The 17695-nt window shown below is 41.6% G+C and overlaps 1 protein-coding gene across 7 annotated transcripts in view; it reads left to right on the forward strand.

The window, feature by feature from the left end:
- Positions 1 to 17695, forward strand: part of gtf2ird1 (GTF2I repeat domain containing 1) — a 206451-nt gene that overhangs the window by 51353 nt on the left and 137403 nt on the right. For all 7 annotated transcript variants that reach the window (XM_073053720.1, XM_073053716.1, XM_073053722.1 and 4 more), the window contains exons 3-7: positions 7431 to 7571; positions 10146 to 10287; positions 14457 to 14603; positions 15427 to 15610; positions 16579 to 16895. In XM_073053720.1, coding sequence (XP_072909821.1) covers positions 7437 to 7571; positions 10146 to 10287; positions 14457 to 14603; positions 15427 to 15610; positions 16579 to 16895 — 925 coding nt within the window. In that variant the 5' untranslated portion in view covers positions 7431 to 7436. The remainder of the gene's footprint in view (positions 1 to 7430; positions 7572 to 10145; positions 10288 to 14456; positions 14604 to 15426; positions 15611 to 16578; positions 16896 to 17695) is intronic.

A 17695-nucleotide genomic window follows, 5' to 3' on the forward strand; every position in this document is an offset into this window, starting at 1 on the left:
CCCAGTGTTGTAGCATTTTACTATGTTAAATATATATTGATTTGATTTAATTTATATTTTGGTGTAATGTTCATAGATGCCATTATTTGGTTAAGAGAACTTTGTCACATTCATTGTGGTCAGGAGGATGAATTACTAGATGGAATGTATGTAGTACAATAGATGTCATTTCCTTTTTGAGGAGTGACCTGTTCATTTTTTTGTAATTTATTTCGTTATTGAAGTTCATCATCAAACAAACATTTCCATAAGATGTATTTCAGACATTGTACATATATATCATATAATCATATATATCACAAATCTCCACAAAGTATTTATCTGGGGTATACACTTATAGAAAAGAGTGGAAAGAAAAAACAAGCAATAGAAAAGAACTATGTACAAGTAGGGAGTGATCTTTTTTTGACAACAGATTCATTGATTTGTGAGAATAAAATCAGGCCTATGAGGCATTCTGTAGTTAAACCATTTTTCCCAGTATGAATCAAATTGTTCCAGCTTATGATTAACAGATGCAGTTATCTTCTCCATTTTGTAAATGTCCATTGTAATTTCCATCCATGTATTTAAAGTTGGGCTCTCCTGTGATAACCATTTCCTCGTAAGAGTCTTTTTACCAGCCACCAACAGTATATTCATAAAATATATGGTCTTACTCTCTAAGGGTATTTCATATTTAAAGATGTCTTGTAGGGCATTGCGTATCGCCCTCCAATAGTTTTTGATAACAGGGCAGTCCCAAAAAATATGATAATGATTTGCATTTTGATTTCCACAATTTCTCCAGCAAACAGGGAGGTTACTATAATAATGGGATTTCTGAGAGGGTGTAATAAAATATCTTATCAAGTTTTTCCATCCAAACTCCCTCCATTTCTGTGAACTGGTACACTTCCATTGATAGCTCCATATTATTGTCCATTCTTCCTCAGATATAATTATCCCTCCTTCCTTTTCCCATTTTGTTTTAATGTATGAAGTTGAATGTGTTTTAAGATTTGACAAACCCTTATACATGCTTGAAATGATTCTACTACCATTATCTGAATTATATGCTTTTCTAAAGAACTCTATCAAGCATGTACTTGCCTTAGTTACATTTTTAAGCGTCTTATTAACATATTGTCGCATCTGTAAATACCGATAGAAATCTTGTTTTTCTAATAAGTGTTTCTCTTTAAGCATTTCAAAGCTGAACAGTGTTCCTTCTTTCATTATGTTGCAAAGAACAGTTATTCCTTTAGCTGTCCAGTCCTTAAATCTAGCATCCAATTTATTTGGTGTAAAATCCGAGTCATATGCACACAATTCTCTGGATGCTTTCAAGAAGGAGCTAGATAGGTATCTTATGGATAGGGGAATCAAGGGATATGGGGACAAGGCAGGAACCGGGTATTGATAGTAATTGATCAGCCATGATCTCAAAATGGAGGTGCAGGCTTGAAGGGCCGAATGGTCTACTTCTGCACCTATTGTCTATTGTCTATTTAAGAATTGCAATATCTCCCTCTAGATTATATTCTTTTATAGTAGTTTTCCATATTTTAAGAGTCAATTTCACCCATGGGTTATCAATAATATTTATGTACCTTTGCAGGTTGTTATCAGCCAAAATTGCTTGTATGGGGATGGGAAGTACCCGCTCCTCAATGTTTTTCCATTGAGTGTCATATGATGGGTCGCACCAACATATCACAGCTCTCAACTGTGCTGCAAAATAATAATCTCTAAGAGAAGGTAGGCCCCATCCCCCCTTTTCCTTTGCTAATTGAAAAGTTTTGAGCCGAACTCTAGGCCTTTTACCCTGCCAAATATACCTTGATAACATCTTGTTCCATTCATTGAATTGATTTTGATTAATCTCTATTGGTAGGGTCTGAAAGAGATATAACAATCTGGGCAGTATATTCATTTTAATAGACTCAATCCTTGAACTGAGATTGAGAAAAGGAATCAGGTTCCATCTTGCCACATCTTCCTTAATTTTTTTTATATAAAGGCTGATAATTACATTCTGATAATTTTGCCAAATCTTTTGGCATAATGATGCTCAAATATCTGAAAGACTCTGTGTGCCATGCCCAGGGATATCTACTTTCAATTTCTCTTGGTGGGCTATAGTAATATGAAAGTAATTGGGTTTTATCTATGTTGATCTTGTATCCTGATAATTGACCATACTGTTCAAAGGATTGCATCAATTTAGGTAAAGAGTATGTTGGTTACAGTAGATGGATCAAAATGTCATCCGCATAACAAGCCAATTTATGCTCTGTCCCTTTAATAGTAATTCCCCTGATATCTTCATTTTGTCTGATGTATTGAGCTAATGGTTCCAGATATAACGCAAAGAGTAGCGGTGACCGTGCACAACCCTGTCTCGTGCCCCTTTCTAGGGTAAGACTATTTGATAAATAACCATTGATTTTAATCCTAGCAGTAGGATTGTCATATAGTGTCTGTATAGTTTTAATAATTGTGTCTTGGAAACCAAATCTATGTAAAACTCTGTAAAGAAAATTCCAATTAACCAAATCAAATGCTTTTTCAGCGTCCACGCTTATCACTATTGCTTCGATTTAATTTTTTTGTATATGATCCATAATGTGAAGTGTCCTTCGTATATTGTCTTGTGTCTGGCATTGTATAAAACCTGTCTGATCGTTACGTATCAGTATGGGTAGAAACTCCTCTAATCGTTTGGCCATGATGGAGGTAAATAACCTATAATCTACATTAAGAACAGATATTGGTCTAAATGACCCGCATTCCATTTTATCCTTGCCTTCTTTCGGTATAGCTGAGATTATCGCTTCCTTCTAATTGGGTGGCATTTGTGCCTTTTTTAGAGCCCAGTTCAGTGTGGGGAGTAAAACAGGAATTAACTCATTTTTAAATTCTTTGTACCACTCTGTCGTATACCCATCTGATCCTGGTGACTTGCTTAATTTAAGCCTACTAATTTCAGCTTTTAATTCAACTTCAGTTATGTCAGCAGTCATCGTTCTATTTTGTTCTTCACTTAAAGTGGGTAACTCTAGAGAATTCAAGAAGGTGTCAATTTGGGTTATGCTTCCCCCTGGAACTTTGGAATATAGAGTTTTGTAAAACACTTCAAAAGCTTCTTGAATTTCACTTAGCTTATTTTTTATCATTTTCGTTCTTGGGTCCCTAACTCTATGAATTGTATTTTCTGCTTTTTTTTTTCAGTTTCCACGCCAGTATTTTCATAGATTTCAATCCACTTTCATAATGTCTCTGTTTCAGAAACATTAAATTTTTCCCGATTTCTTGCATAGCCAAACTATTTATTTCATTCCTAATTCCTTTAATTTCCCCTAATGTATCCTGTGCCATATTCAATTTGTGTTTTTTCTCTAGTTCCTTCAGCCTATTTTGTAATTTCTCTAATGTTTTATTCCTTATTTTTTTCTTATATGAGGATATTGCTATAATTTTCCCTCTTAAGACCGCCTTCAGAGTATCCCATAAAATGGGAGGTGAAACCTCTCCATTATCATTAAATTCTAGGTAGAGACCAATTTCTTTTTTAATTTGTTCCTTAAAGTACGGATCATTGAGTAGACTTGAATTTAGTTTCCACATAGTATTCTTTGGTTGTAGGTGAAAATCAACAGATAAATATATAGGTGTATGGTCACTTACATCTATTATCCCAATTCCACAGGTGTTTATTTTGTCTTTGTCTTTTCCAAATGTTATGAAATAGTCTATTCTTGTATATACAGAATGTGGGGCAGAATAATAAGAGTAATCCCTTCTGTCAGGGAAAAGGTCCCTCCATATATCAATTAAACCAACATCCTCAAAAAGTGTATTAACTTTCTTATGTAAAGATTTTGTTTCATAGGTTTTTCTATTGGAAGAGTCTAAGTTTGGTTGTAATTGTAAATTTAAGTCTCCCCCACATATCAGGAGACCTTCTGTTTCCGTTACCATAATATCAGTAATTTTCTGAAAGAAACCAATATCACTTCCCGGGGGTGCGTATATATTCAATAGAGTAACTGAATTTCCATCTGTATTCCCCCTTACCAGAATATATAAGCCCTCTTTATCTCCCATTTCGAATATTTTTTCAAAATTTAGCTTACTTGAGATAAGAATAGCAAGTCCTCTCCTATGTCTTAATTTATATGAGGAGAAAAACAGATTAGTGAAGCCCATTCTCTTTAGTTTTTTATGCTCATTATCACTTAAGTGAGTTTCCTGTAAATATACTACATGGGCTTGTTCTTTTTTCATTTTGTATAAAATTCTCTTACATTTGATTGGATTTAATAGCCCATTGACATTAAAAGAAATGAATTTTACCTTGTTCTTAGCCATCTGTATTTATCTGTCAATGTATCATTGAAATTAGAATAAAACTTAATCGATCTACTCCCTGAACAATTAAGAACCAAGAAACGCAAATAATAACAAAAATGGCTACGAGCGTGTGATTCCAAGGCTGAGGTCTCTAGTAGATGACCCTGCATTGAGCTAGAGGAAGTGTCTAGCTTTGGGAGATAACCCTCCTCCTACTTGTGAGTTGAGTGCCCCCATTGCAGTACTCATAAAAGTCAGTGAACAAATCCATTACACAGAAAAGATTTCCCTGTGTACTCTTCTATGTACATACATACAACACACACACACACACACACACACACACACACACACACACACACACACACACACACACACACACACACACACACACACACACACACACACACACACACACATATATATATTCTCATTTTGGTGGGGAAAAAGGAGTAAGTGAGCGAATAAAGAATAACAACTAAGTAATATAAAATCCACATTATAATAAGTATTTCTCGAGATAGGTATATCACCGTCTACTTTTGCTTCAGTTTAGCTTCTCAACATTTTTAAAGTTAGCCAAACCTTATTGCTCTTCTGAAGGGGGTGAGTGCTGTCTTTGGGAAACTCCCGGTCTCTTCCTGATATATTTCTCTCGGCCTCCTCCCGTCTCCTGCCTTCTCGATTCTCGCACTATTTCCCAAGCCGAGCGGGATAATTCCTCAGCCAGGCTTCCCCTCGTTTTGGTCACGCTGACGAGCAATCCTCTGGCCTTCATGTCTGTAGTCGCCTCTTCCACCGTCTGGTACAACTGCGTCTCGTCGTCGTAAAACACTCCAAGTTTAGCAGGGTACGGAGTTTGAAATCTAATCTTTTTTTGCTTTAGTACTTGCTTTACTTCAGAGTATTCTTTGCGTTTCTGCAGGACTGCAGGGGTGGGGGGTAATCTTGGTCGAAATATATTAATTTATCTTCTAAAAACACTCTCTTCTTACCCCAGGCCCTTCGTAGAATTTCCGCCTTGGTGCTTTACTGAAGGAATTTATTATTATTGAGCGTGGCTTTCTGTCCCGGGTAGGTTTCAGGACGAGTGCACGATGGGCTCTTTCGACTTCCAGCTCCATAGCTGAGGGAAGATTCAGCGTGTCCCGCAGTAACTTTCCGACAAACTCCCTCATAGACGAGCCCTCCGCTCCTTCGGGAACGTTGTAGATTCTGATATTTTTCCACCGTGATCTTCCCTCCAGGTCAAGCAGTTTACCTTCTTGGTGATTTAATATTCTTATTGTCTTACTCAGTATCCGTTCCACGTTTTGAACGCAATCTTCCACCTTCTCAATTCGAGTCTCTGCCACCGCTATTTTTTGATTGACGCTGGTGAGCTCTGACTTAATATCACGGAGCTGCTTCTCTATTTCTTTCCGGAACTCCCTTATCTCTTTCAGGATTTTGATCATACTCACCGCTTCGCTTGAACGATGCCCAGTGGCCACCTTGCTAGCACGCGGTCAGGTAGGAGAGCCGCTCGCTGCACTCCTCTCGGCCACAGGCTCCGCGGTGTCGCTTTTTTGTATTTCCATTCCTTTTCCCCATTCTTGCCCCTCTTTTCAGTTCAAACATTTTTCGAAAAATACTATATTTGATGGGTTAACGGGGCTTAATACATGTTTTTACGGAGGAGCTAGTGACTTAAGCTGCCATTCTCGATGATGACGGCACCGGAAACCCCGAGGAGTGACCTGTTCAAGAGGAACAGGTTGCATCTGAACTGGCGGGGAACCAGTATCCTGGCCGTGAGGTTTGCTGATGCTACTCAAGAGAGTTTAAACTAGTTATTTACTATTGATTTGTGGTGGAGAGGGAAGCAAAAGCTGTCCCTCCTGAAAGAGTTAACATTGGAGATGGGGAAGATCAAGGTGGTGACAGAGAAAATCCGCAGAAACTGGGAACCTAGTGAGGTTGGGCCAGAAAAGATGATGGATCAGGGGACAGCACTATGTGCAATTAATGTACTTTTCAGCAATTTTCCTTTTGTAGTTCAGCTCTCAGTGGGATGATGATGCTGAAGAGGGTTATGCTAGTCCCTGTATAATTGGATAAATGTGGCCAACACGCATCTGTGGAAGGGTGGGAACTCCTGCTCACCATTCCCGAGCTCCTGCTCACCATTCCTGAATTCCTTTGGGGAAATATGAATGAACGGAAGCAGGAGGAAGACGGGATTGTGTTGAGCTGTGATTTCTATCAGGGTCACTGATGAATTTTGGGCGTTTGGAAAAATTCATAAGAGGTTGTTGGAATAATACCGAGCGACAAGTCTTTTCCTTAAAAAAGGGAGGTATAAATCAGCAAGAATTAAAAGGCTGTGTTTAAATAAGTATTTGTATGACTTGCCTTTAGATAGCTTCACAGCCAGCAATGTCATTAACATGTTTGGATTTCAACAATGGGGAGTCTTCAGTTCAGTCCTTACATACGCAGTTCAAGCTTAAGAACAGATGGCCACTTGACTTTAATAAGCCTTCAACACATTTGTCACTATGGTCCACATAGATTCAAAGATTCCAAGTACATTTATCAACAAAGTATGCATGCGGTATACAACCTGAGATTCACTTTCTCCGCATATAGGTGCAAAAGAAAGAAAAGAAACCTATTCTAACCTATTCAAAGGAAAACAACTCCCCATGTGCAAAACAAAAACAACTTGCACAAACGGCAGCAATAAGCAATGAGCAAAAACACAGAATATAAAACAGAGAATCAAAAGAGTCCAGGCACATTTCAGTTCAGCTCAGCGCTCGTTATCTGCAGGTCAGCCCGATTCAAAATAGCAACAAGAAAGGAGTGACTAGAAATACATCATATCGTGAACTTCAGGAGTTCAATCTACAAAATGCATTGATTAAACATTGCTTCGGCACCCTCCTCCGACAGCATTGTGAGGGAGAGGGAGACCATTTGAACGCAGGCACCTTCCTCCGCCAGCGGCAGGTGAGAGGCTGTAGACAGCCCTGCGTGGAACAGTGCAATGATAAATGGGGAAGGAATCTGGTTTCAGTAAGAGATGACATTTGTTGCTTTTGTCTTCACAGGTAAGCATGGCACAAAGAGGAAATCTGGAAGAAGGAGCCAGGAGTAATAACTGTCATGAACAGCTACTGACGCGTGGAGTTCAGAGCCTCTCGGACAAGAAGGACATTATCAGCTGCTTGGTCTCTGCCTTGGACTCAATGGTCAGTGACACCTGTTCTGTCACAGTAGTCACCCACGATCAGCATAACCTCTCAGTTCATGTTTCATCCTTGTGAATAGCTTAACACCTCTTTCCAGTCACTTTATTTCTTGATGATATTGTGAACAAAACTCTCACAGTACTCCAGGAGAAGTTTATCCAAAGTTCAATAGGTTTGGCATGTTTCTGCTTTCAATGCTTGGTTAGATTTTGTTATGAGGACACGAGTCTGTGTCACAATTTTAGCAATGAATATACTCAGATCCCAACGGTGTGCAACAATTACTGCTTCAATAATGCATAAATGACTACTTGTGGCACTAAATGATTTAACCTGCCTGTTAACTTTGGTAGCAGGTAAGGTAGTGGTTAGCACGACGTTTCACAGTACCAACCACCCAGGTTCAATTCCTGCCGCTACTTGTGCATTCTCCCTGTGACCGTGTGGATTTCCTTCCACAGTCCAAAGATGTACCAGCTGGAAGGTTAATTGGTTATTGTAAATTGTCCCATGATTGGGCTAGGGTTAAATCGGGGAGGAAGGTTCAAAGAGCCAGAAGGACCTATTCTGCACTGTACCTCATTCAATCAATAAATAAATAGATAAAAGTGAAAAAATGCTTGCTACCTAGTCCTTAAGAGTTCATTAATGGTTTTACTTGGAAGTCTCCACATCTCTAGAAATGGGGAACTTTGAGTTCCTTTCCTCATGTCCCTGTGAGCTCCACAGACCAACCTGATGTAACTCCCTACAAGTTCCCGTGCCCTTATCTCCCAGTGTGGACCGCTGTACTGTTGCACAAACTCCCAGTATGTGTCCCAACATACCTGAATGTCTCGGAGGAAGAAGCAACTAAAAATGCTTAGAGAAATTTTATTGTCTGTGATTTTGTTTAGAATTTAAGTTCTGGGATATTTGCTGTTGCTAAGGATTTTCATTTTCAACACATGGGCAGTGTGAGGTGCAGTGGCATGTTGGAAATGAAAAGTAGATGGTTCACACAACAGGCGAAAGATCAGGTTTTTTTTGCCCATTCACAACGTGTAGGTGGTGATTATTCCCTTCTCCCACACACCCACAGATTTGTGCAAGCAGTCACGTCCACAAAGATGTGTGTGTACGCTTAAAGGCAAATGTGGCCATGTGCACAATTGCAAACGTGGAGTTGTTTGTATTGTATATAATATGAGTCACAGGTTCCCACAGGATGTAAATAGTCCATTCAGCCCATCATGTCCAGCCTAACCAGTGGACTTCCATCCACACTGGCCCAACAGCTTTGCTTGCACCACTTTCTCAGACAGAGTATTCCAGGTAATCACCACTCTCTGGGTGAAAATGTCTCCCCTGTAAATCTCTTGCCCGTTATCCTAGCTTGTGTCCTCCAGTTTCATCTACTTATGATATGGGGGAAAGTTTCCTTCAGTGTACTCAACCTATACCTCTCATAATTTTATGTATCTCAATCATGTCCCCTCTTAACCTTCTCTTCTGTTGGTAACTGAAACACTGCATCCACACAGCCTCCTGGTGAATCTCCTCTCTGTGTTCTCCTGTGCTATTATATCTTCCCTGTAGTGCAGTGACCAGAATTACACTTAGTACTTGAGTTGAGGTCTGACCAATAATTTATAACCTCCTCATTTTTGTGTTCAGTACCCTCAAAGTTAAATTTAATATCAAAGCGGTTATATGCCATAGTATACTTCCTTGAGATTTATTTACTTGTAGACATTCACAGTAGAACAGAGAAATACAGCAGAATCAGTGAAAGGCTACACACAAAGATTGACAAACAAAAGACAACAAGCTGGACTTGTATAAATAAATTAAATAGATAAGATAAAACTGAGATCATGAGTTCCAGAGTCAGGTGCTAAGGTCCAGGGGAAAAAAATAAATGAATAAAAATAAAATTTATTTAAAATTTATTAAAGTAAATTTATTTTTAAAAATAAACAAATGAGCAATAAATATCAAGAACCTGAGATGAAAAGTCCTTGAAAGTGAGTCCATTGGTTGTGGGAACAGTTCAGTGATGGGACAGCTGAGGTTATCTCCTCTGGTTCAAGAGCCTGATGGTTGAGTGGGTAATAACTGTTCCTGAACCTGGTGGTATGAGGCTCTTGTACCACCTTCCTGATGGCAGCAGAGAGCATGGCCGTGGGGGTGGGGGTGGGGGTCATCATTGGCGGATGCTGGTTTTCTGCGATAGCGCTCCATATAAATGTGTTCAATGGTGGGGACACAACAGGAGTAGACTGATTCATTCTTTCATTCTATTCTGTTATTCATTAAATTATGGAGCATCTTAATTTCATAGTCTGGCTCTAGTTCTATAATCATTAACACTCCTTTCTAACAAAAAACATCCATTACAGTTTGAAATGTGAACCCCACACTCAATAATAATTTTTGAGGAGAGAGTTCCAGTGGTCATAGAGTGGGAGTTACCCCTTGCATTAATTACCTTGGGCTTTGGACAACAGAAGTGAATTTCCTTTCATTTGTTTAATATTTGATGTTCTGGTTCTGCCCAGAGATATTACCTCTGTGATCTTTTGTTGTCTGCAGTGCACGGCGCTCTCGAAGCTAAATGCTGAAGTTGCCTGCATTGCCGTTCACGATGAAAGCACGTTTGTCCTGGGAACGGAGAAAGGAAAAGTGTTCCTAAATGCCCGGAGAGAGCTACAAAAGGAATTTGTCAAGTATTGTGGTAAGTTTTCACAACACTGCGCTACTTAGCTGGGCCAAGTCAAGATTGTGTTTGAGCTTCCAGCACAGTGTTGCAGGCTGAAAGATGCCTTTCTTTCTATAATGTCTCACCTTGGGTAAGAATATGTAATTGTGGCTGAGCTGTCAGTGTAGACCTAAAACAATGCTGCATTGTCGAAAATACACAGTTTTAATACTTTTGTAGTAAGGACCCCAATGCCCTTTTGTAGTAAGGACCCCAATGCCCTTTTGCTCTGCAAAGGTGGACATAATGATGGTTGTCCAGGCATCAGCTTTGGTTGAAGCACTTTGCTGTACTATATAATCACATCAGCATATTGTGCTCTACCGTTTGACTTCATAACAACTGCAATTCATTTAGCAGACTCCAAATGGCCTAATTCTGTCCTTGTATCTTATGGTCTTTTGTCGATACTGGCATGGGACGAATTTCAAGGTGAGTGTGCCACTGTGTGAAGAGCAGAGGCAGTCTCAAAGTATTCTAAGATGTGTCTGTCTCTTTTCGAACGTCATCAACAATAGATGAGCTGGTGTTCATCTCCTTTCTGCTTGTGGGATCTTGACATGCATAAATTCACAGTCCTTGATGTCTATGTAACAAAAAATGACTGCATTTCAAAAACACTTCACCAGCTGTGATGCGCTTTAAAATATCCTGAAGTGGTCTTTGTATGCAGTCTTTAAAAGGAAAACGTACAGCTTTTACATTAACTATGAGTCTGTCAAAGACTGAAGAAGATAAGTTAGTGGTTCATCTAATCAATATGAAGGATTTTGATTAAACCTTCACTTTGTAAAATGACCCCAGGCATATATTGTTTAGTGGAGCCTGACTCTTCGTGACCTCATTGACCACGGGGTCCATAGGGTTTTCATGGCAAGATACGGAAGTGGATTGCCAGGCCTTTCTTCCGCGCAGGTACTGCTGCTGCCCAGGTTGGGATCCGGCTGGGTTTGAACTCAGGACCATCTGCCTTGAAGTTCAGTGCTGATGCCACTACACCACCAGCCAGGCACATAGGCAATCTCTAAATTGTTGCAGAGCTTTTGATCAAAAACTTGGACAGGATCCAAGTTCTGATCAAACAAAAAATACAGGCAAGGCCATCGAAACACAAGCAAGTTTGCAGATGCCGGAAATCCAAAGCAACGCACACAAATGCTGGAGGAACTCAGCAGGTCAGGCAGCATCTATGGAAATAGCTAAACAGTTGACGGTTTGGGCTGAGACCCTTCTTCAAGATGGATAAGGAATTGGGAAGACGCCAGAATAAAAAAGGTGGGGTAAGGGGAAGGAGGCTAGCCGGAAGGTGATGGGTGAAACCAGTTGGTGGGAAAGGTCAAGGTCTGGAGAAGAAGGAATCAGATAGAGAGTGGACCATAGAAGAAAAAGGAGGAGGAGGGGACCCAGGGGGAGGTGAGAGGCAGGTGGAAAGAAATAAAAGCTCAGAGTGGGGAATAGAGGAAGAGGGGAGGGGAAGAGGCCATCAAAAACCCAGAAGATACCAGCGCAACTGCTGGTCTCTAAGACTAAAAGTGAAGTTAGTCTCTAGGTGGCCAAATTATTAGAAATAGGCTGGATCTAAATTGGCTGTGGCCCATTCTAGTGAGCTGGAGGAAGGCAAATGCAAATTGTTGTGTGGAATGAGAGGGAATAAAGAACCATGTAAACATGCTGTTATTTACAGTGTTTTGGACCTTATTTTAATAATACCATTGAGGGGAAATTGCTGCAGCATGTTTTGGTGGAAGATGATTATCTGCAATTCATGAATGGGAGCAGTGGCTGCAGAAACCTGTGCAGAGATCATCTTCCTCCGACAGTGGGAAGGGGGAGCCGGCATGATTAATCCTTCCTCTGAGACATCGCAGAAGGAAATGCATCACCCAGCCAAGCGGTTGTGTTTGCTCTGATTTAGGAATCATTTTCAGCAAGGTCGAAAACTTTGGATGAGGCGACTCCATCACAGCCGCCGACCTTGAAGTATTATTGTAAAAGTCTCGCCTCGACTTGTCAAATGCTGCGGTGAGTTTGCAGATTTGGACTGGTAAATCAAACCTGTGCTTACGCTTCCAGCTCTGGCTCGCCAGGCTGAGAGAGATGTATGCATTTCCTCTCTTCAGAAGGGCTTTGACCAGGTGCCGCACATGAGGCTGCTTAGCAAGATAAGAGCCCGTGGAATTACAGGGAAGTTACTGGGATGGGTGGAGCATTGGCTGATCGGCAGAAAACAGCGAGTGGGAATAAAGGGATCCTATTCTGGCTGGCTGCCGGATACCAGTGGGGTTCAGCAGGGGTCGGTGTTGGGACCTCTGCTTTTTACGATGTGTGTCAATGAAATCATTGTGTGCAGCTTTGTGGCTAAATTTGCTGATGATACAAAGATAAGTGGAGGAGCGGGTAGTATTGAGGAACAGAAACCCTGCTGAGAAACTCGGATAGTTTAGGGGAATGGGCAAAGAAGTGGCAAATGAAATACAATGTTGGAAAATGCATGGTCCTGCACTTTGGTGGAAGAAATAAATGGCAGACTATTATTTCGATGGGGAGAAAATTCAAAATGCAGAGATGCAAAGGGACTTGGGAGTCCTTGTGCAGGATACCCTGAAGGGTAACCTCCAGGTTGAATCAGTTGTGAAGAAGGCGAATGCAATGGTGGCATTCATTTCTAGAGGTATAGAATATAAGAGCAGGGATGTGTTGTTGAGGCTCCATAAGGCACTCGTGAGACCACACTTGGAGTATCGTGTGCAGTTTTGGGCTCCTTATTTTAGAAAGGATATACTGACATTGGAAAGGATTCAGAGAAGATTCACGAGAATGATTCCAGGAATGAAAGGGTTACCGTATGAGGAACGTCTGGCAGCTCTTGGGCTGTATTCCCTGGAGATCAGGAGAATGAGGGGGGGATCTCATAGAAACATTCCAAATGTTAAAAGGCCTGAACAGATTAGATATGGCAAAGTTATTTCCCATGGTAGGAGAGTCTAGGATAAGAGGGCATGACTTCAGGATTGAAGAAAGTCCATTTAGAACTGAGATGCAGAGAAATTACTTTAGTTAGAGGGTGGTAAATCTGTGGAATTTGTTGTCACAAGCAGCTGTGGAGGCCAAGTCATTGGGTGTATTTAAGGCAGAGATACAAGGGATGATTGATAAGTTTATGGCCTAAGGTAAAAGGAGTCAATTTTAGAAAACCTAGCACATTTATTTTTCCACTTAGTCCCCTCCTACACATACACACTTAGTCCCCTCCTACACATACACACTTAGTCCAGCGGACTTGGAGCATACGGATCCCTTCTTTGTAGAAGTGGTCCACACCAGGGGTGATTGATAAGTTCATGGCCTAAGGTAGAAGGAGATGAGTTATTAACTTCAACCTTTCTGCATTATCACTCAGAGTTGAACTGCACGTGCGTGTAACAAGAGCATCTTGGACCTCCAGGTGGTCCACAGCAGGGGTGATTGATAAGTTTGTTGACTAAGGTAGAAGATGAGTTATACAGCTCTCGTTACATGCACGTGCAGTTCAACTCTTTGTGTGAAAAGGCAAAAAGTTTTAAGTTAATAACTCATCTTCTACTGTAGGCCACGAGCTTATCAATCACCCTTGCTGTGGACCACTTCTGGAGGTCCAAGACATCTGCTTCTACAAAGAAGGGATCTGTATGCTCCACAACTGCAGGACTAAGTGTGTAAATGTAGGAAAAATAAATGTGCTAGGTTTGCTAAAATTGACTCCTTTTACCTCAGGCCACGAACTTATCAATCACCCTCATAGATAGGTTCTTGATTAGACAGGGCATCAAAGGGTATGGGGAGAAAGCAGTGGGGTGGAGGTGACTGGAAGAATTGGATCAGCCCATGATTGAATGGTGGAGCAGACTCGATGGGCTGAATGGCCTACATCTGCTCCTATATCTTATTGTCTTGTGGTAATGTGTCACTCTAGGAGAAACTTAGCAGTGTGGAAACTAAGGCAAGGCTGCAATGTTAAAAAACTTAATTTAAAGGACATCCTAACGAGTTCATGTTTATTAATGATATTGGATATGTTAATGAGAGAAGCAGGGTAAAATATTGTGGCTTCAGGGTTGTCATAACCCTCTATGTATATGAACTAACTCTCTGTCTTTATCCTGCAGCAAGCTGGAACGCACAATTACGGGGCATGGAGATGTTGAAAATGGTGGCAGAGAACGGCCGGAACATGCAGAGGGACTCGCTGGATCCCATGAGTGATGTTTACGTGCTGCGGAAAATGGTGGAGGAAGTGTTTGCGGTGCTTTACAGTGAGTGTTTGCTGTACTCTGGGTTGATGGGGTGCTCTGCTTTTGATGGAGGCTTGGTGCGCCCGACACCGACAGCTTTGAAGTTACCATTTGACTGGTCCAGCTGGGAGAGTGATACCAAAGCTGCTGGTTCAGCGGGCAGGCAGCAACGCAAGGCTTTTCTGGGCTACGGTGGCAGAAGTTCTGTCAGTTTATAGAGGGGGAGATCCAGCTGCACATGTGCTGCTCGTTCTGCTGGGCTTCACAGGCCTTCTATTCTACTGGGAATGCCACTGTTAAGGTGCTGGAATATTCTGCTGGAGCATTGGGTGTACAAGTCTTTTCCTATTCTGCTGGCTGATGTGCTGGCTGTTCCAGGAGTTAAATACACAGCTGCTCCCTGTTCTGCAGTGGTGTAGCAGCATGGTTGCAGCCTGTTTTCCTGGGGGCACAGAGTTCAGGAGGTGGTCCCACCCGCTGGCTGATCCTGCTAAGATCCAACTGCACAGAACCTCCCTTTTGTTCTGCTGGGTGAACGATTCCACAAGTGGCATTGCGTTCCAGTAGGGATTGATTCCATCTGTCTGTGATGGAGAAGCAATTTCTTTTATAGTCACAGCATGAAGTTCTGGAATATAGGCTGCCAGCGTTGACTGACAAAGGGAATTTGCAGATGGAAAATACTTGTGGATATTTTATATGTCATCCTCTTGTTTATAAAACTGAAATATTTGTTTAATAATATCACTGCAAGATTGGAGTTTTAAAGTAATGGGAGAATGCTTTTGAAAGTTACGAAGTTGTCGTATGGGATTTTGATATAACGAGTGATAAATTCCCACAGGTGAAGCCCTGGAAAAGTCCACCATTGTTCCTGTGCCTTACGAGAAGATCCTGAAGGACCCGCCTTCTATAATTGTACATGGGTTGCCCGATGGCGTCTGCTTCAAGCGACCTTCAGAGTACGAAGCTCACACACTGAAAAGGATTTTGGAGCGAAGTAACAGGATTCGGTTTACTGTGAAAAGGTATTCACTCACAAAGGATTGCAGTAGAGAAAGCAGGAGGACTGACTAACATTTGGAGGATTGAATTATGAAACTGCCTGACGTCCTGCCCGGCATCTGGACAGGCATAACAAAGTATTTTATTTATGAAATGAAGGAAAGGGAAACTTTTTCCAGGATTGGAGCCAGGATATTCCAAAGGGCTTCCCAGCCACTGATGTACCTTTGAAAGCTGGTTGCTGTCGCTGTGTGCGAAGTGCAGCATCAATCCGTGGACAATAAGCTCCTGTGGTCAGCAATGTGCTTGGGACCAGATTATGTCTACTTTGAATATCAGTTAATAGATGAATATTGGACAATGTTAATTGAATAGCCTTGTGCTATTTATTTGGTTTCTTGGTTTAAAGTTTCATTGAAAGACAATGCCTCCAATTGTTTAACACTTCCTCCTGTGCCAGCCTGGACTGCTGTATCTTTAAAAGAAATGAGACTGAGATTGTTGTTGAATTCAGTCAACTGTCGGGATCATTTACCTCGAGCAGTGATGCTGCACCCGTTAATTCCCAGTTGGTCTCCAATCTAAGTGCTGACCGGGCCCAGGTCTGCTTTTAAGAGCATGACGAGAAGGCTGATAACAAAACGTCCCAGTTGTGTTTAAATTCCAGGAGTCAGGCTTGAACCCACAACTCTGATTCAGGGGGGAAATCCTTACCACTGCAAAGAGGCTGATCTCAAGTCATGCTATCTTAATTGCTTGTTCCTTTTTTTTTGAATGAAGTTGAGAGGTGGAAATTTGTGGTATGTGATAATTACGAGATTACCATGGGCTTCATTGCTTATCCATGAAACCCACTGTATGTATTTCCTTATCTCAGTGGAAATGCTTCGAAACGACAATTTATAATGTAAGACAGATCCAAAGTGGACTGATGGTCGGTAATATTCCCATTTATTTTTCTGCCCCTCTACCTCTTGTCACATGCTTCCAGATCTTTGGACGAGGACATCCAGGAGCTGAGGAATTGTGTGGAGCTGAATCGGGAAATGCAGCCCGGAAAAAGCGCCTCTGATTTTAATCGGGAAAGTCCCATGGCTAAACTTTCCAATCATGACACGAGCAATGTACGGACGCCACCACAATTTCTTTATGAACTCCCAGGATCCAGGATCCCATTGGATTTAAACCAGGAACTGCTCACTGCGAGACCCACTACGAACTTTAACCATGAGCTTTCACCCACGGGAGCCTCAGTCATGATGGATTCGAAGAAGTTGCCTCCTGCGCGGGACTGTGCTGATGATACCGGTAATGGGCTTTTCTGTTTGGGGGGGGTGGTGCGGGGATGCCAGTAAGCGGAGTTTAGCTGAAAGCAAATACAGCAAGCATTCTGATGGTTTCCAGCTGACGGATCAGGTTTAGAAAGGGAGAGAGAATATAGAATACTTCAGAGTAAGCCTTCTTCCTCAATCCACCTCACCCTCCATCTCCACCAGTGCCGCCCTTGACCAGTGTACCCATTCCCCCAGGTGGCCTCTCTGAGCTGGAATCAAGGGCTGGATTAATTGAATGTGGAAAATCCTGGCCTGCTTGCTGGAAGGCCAATTTGATTCCAGATGAAAGGTCTTGACTCCAAGTATCGACTGTCCATTTCCCACCTTCCTCCATTCCTACCTGGCCCACTGACCTCCTCAAGAGCCTGATGTGTTTGACCAATTTTCTTTCCTGCAGGCATCCCAGGTCACTGCACCATTGTGTCAAAACCAAGGAAGTTTTTGTGCTTCAGGGACTAGCTTAAGACTGGTTAAATTCCAGTGTCTGAACTGTATCTGAAGAAGTGAAAGGTTAACATCTGCTCCACTGCACCTGTCTGCCCTATTTCTGCAGACCTTCTCCCACCCTGCTCCCCCTGAATCTCCAACATGGCTTGCTCACTGTGGCCCAGTTAGTAGGCCTGCTGTATTTTGTCAGGCTCGTAGAACACAACGGGGGCAGCGCAGAGGGTAAAATGTGCGGTGATTATTTGAATTCGGTTTCACCGATGTTGAATCCCTTCTTGTCTCAACCAATGTAAAAAAAAACAGAGTTTATTTCATGTGCAACATAGT

This window comes from Hemitrygon akajei, chromosome 8 (genome assembly GCF_048418815.1).
Source record: "Hemitrygon akajei chromosome 8, sHemAka1.3, whole genome shotgun sequence".
Taxonomy (NCBI): Eukaryota; Metazoa; Chordata; class Chondrichthyes; order Myliobatiformes; family Dasyatidae; genus Hemitrygon; species Hemitrygon akajei.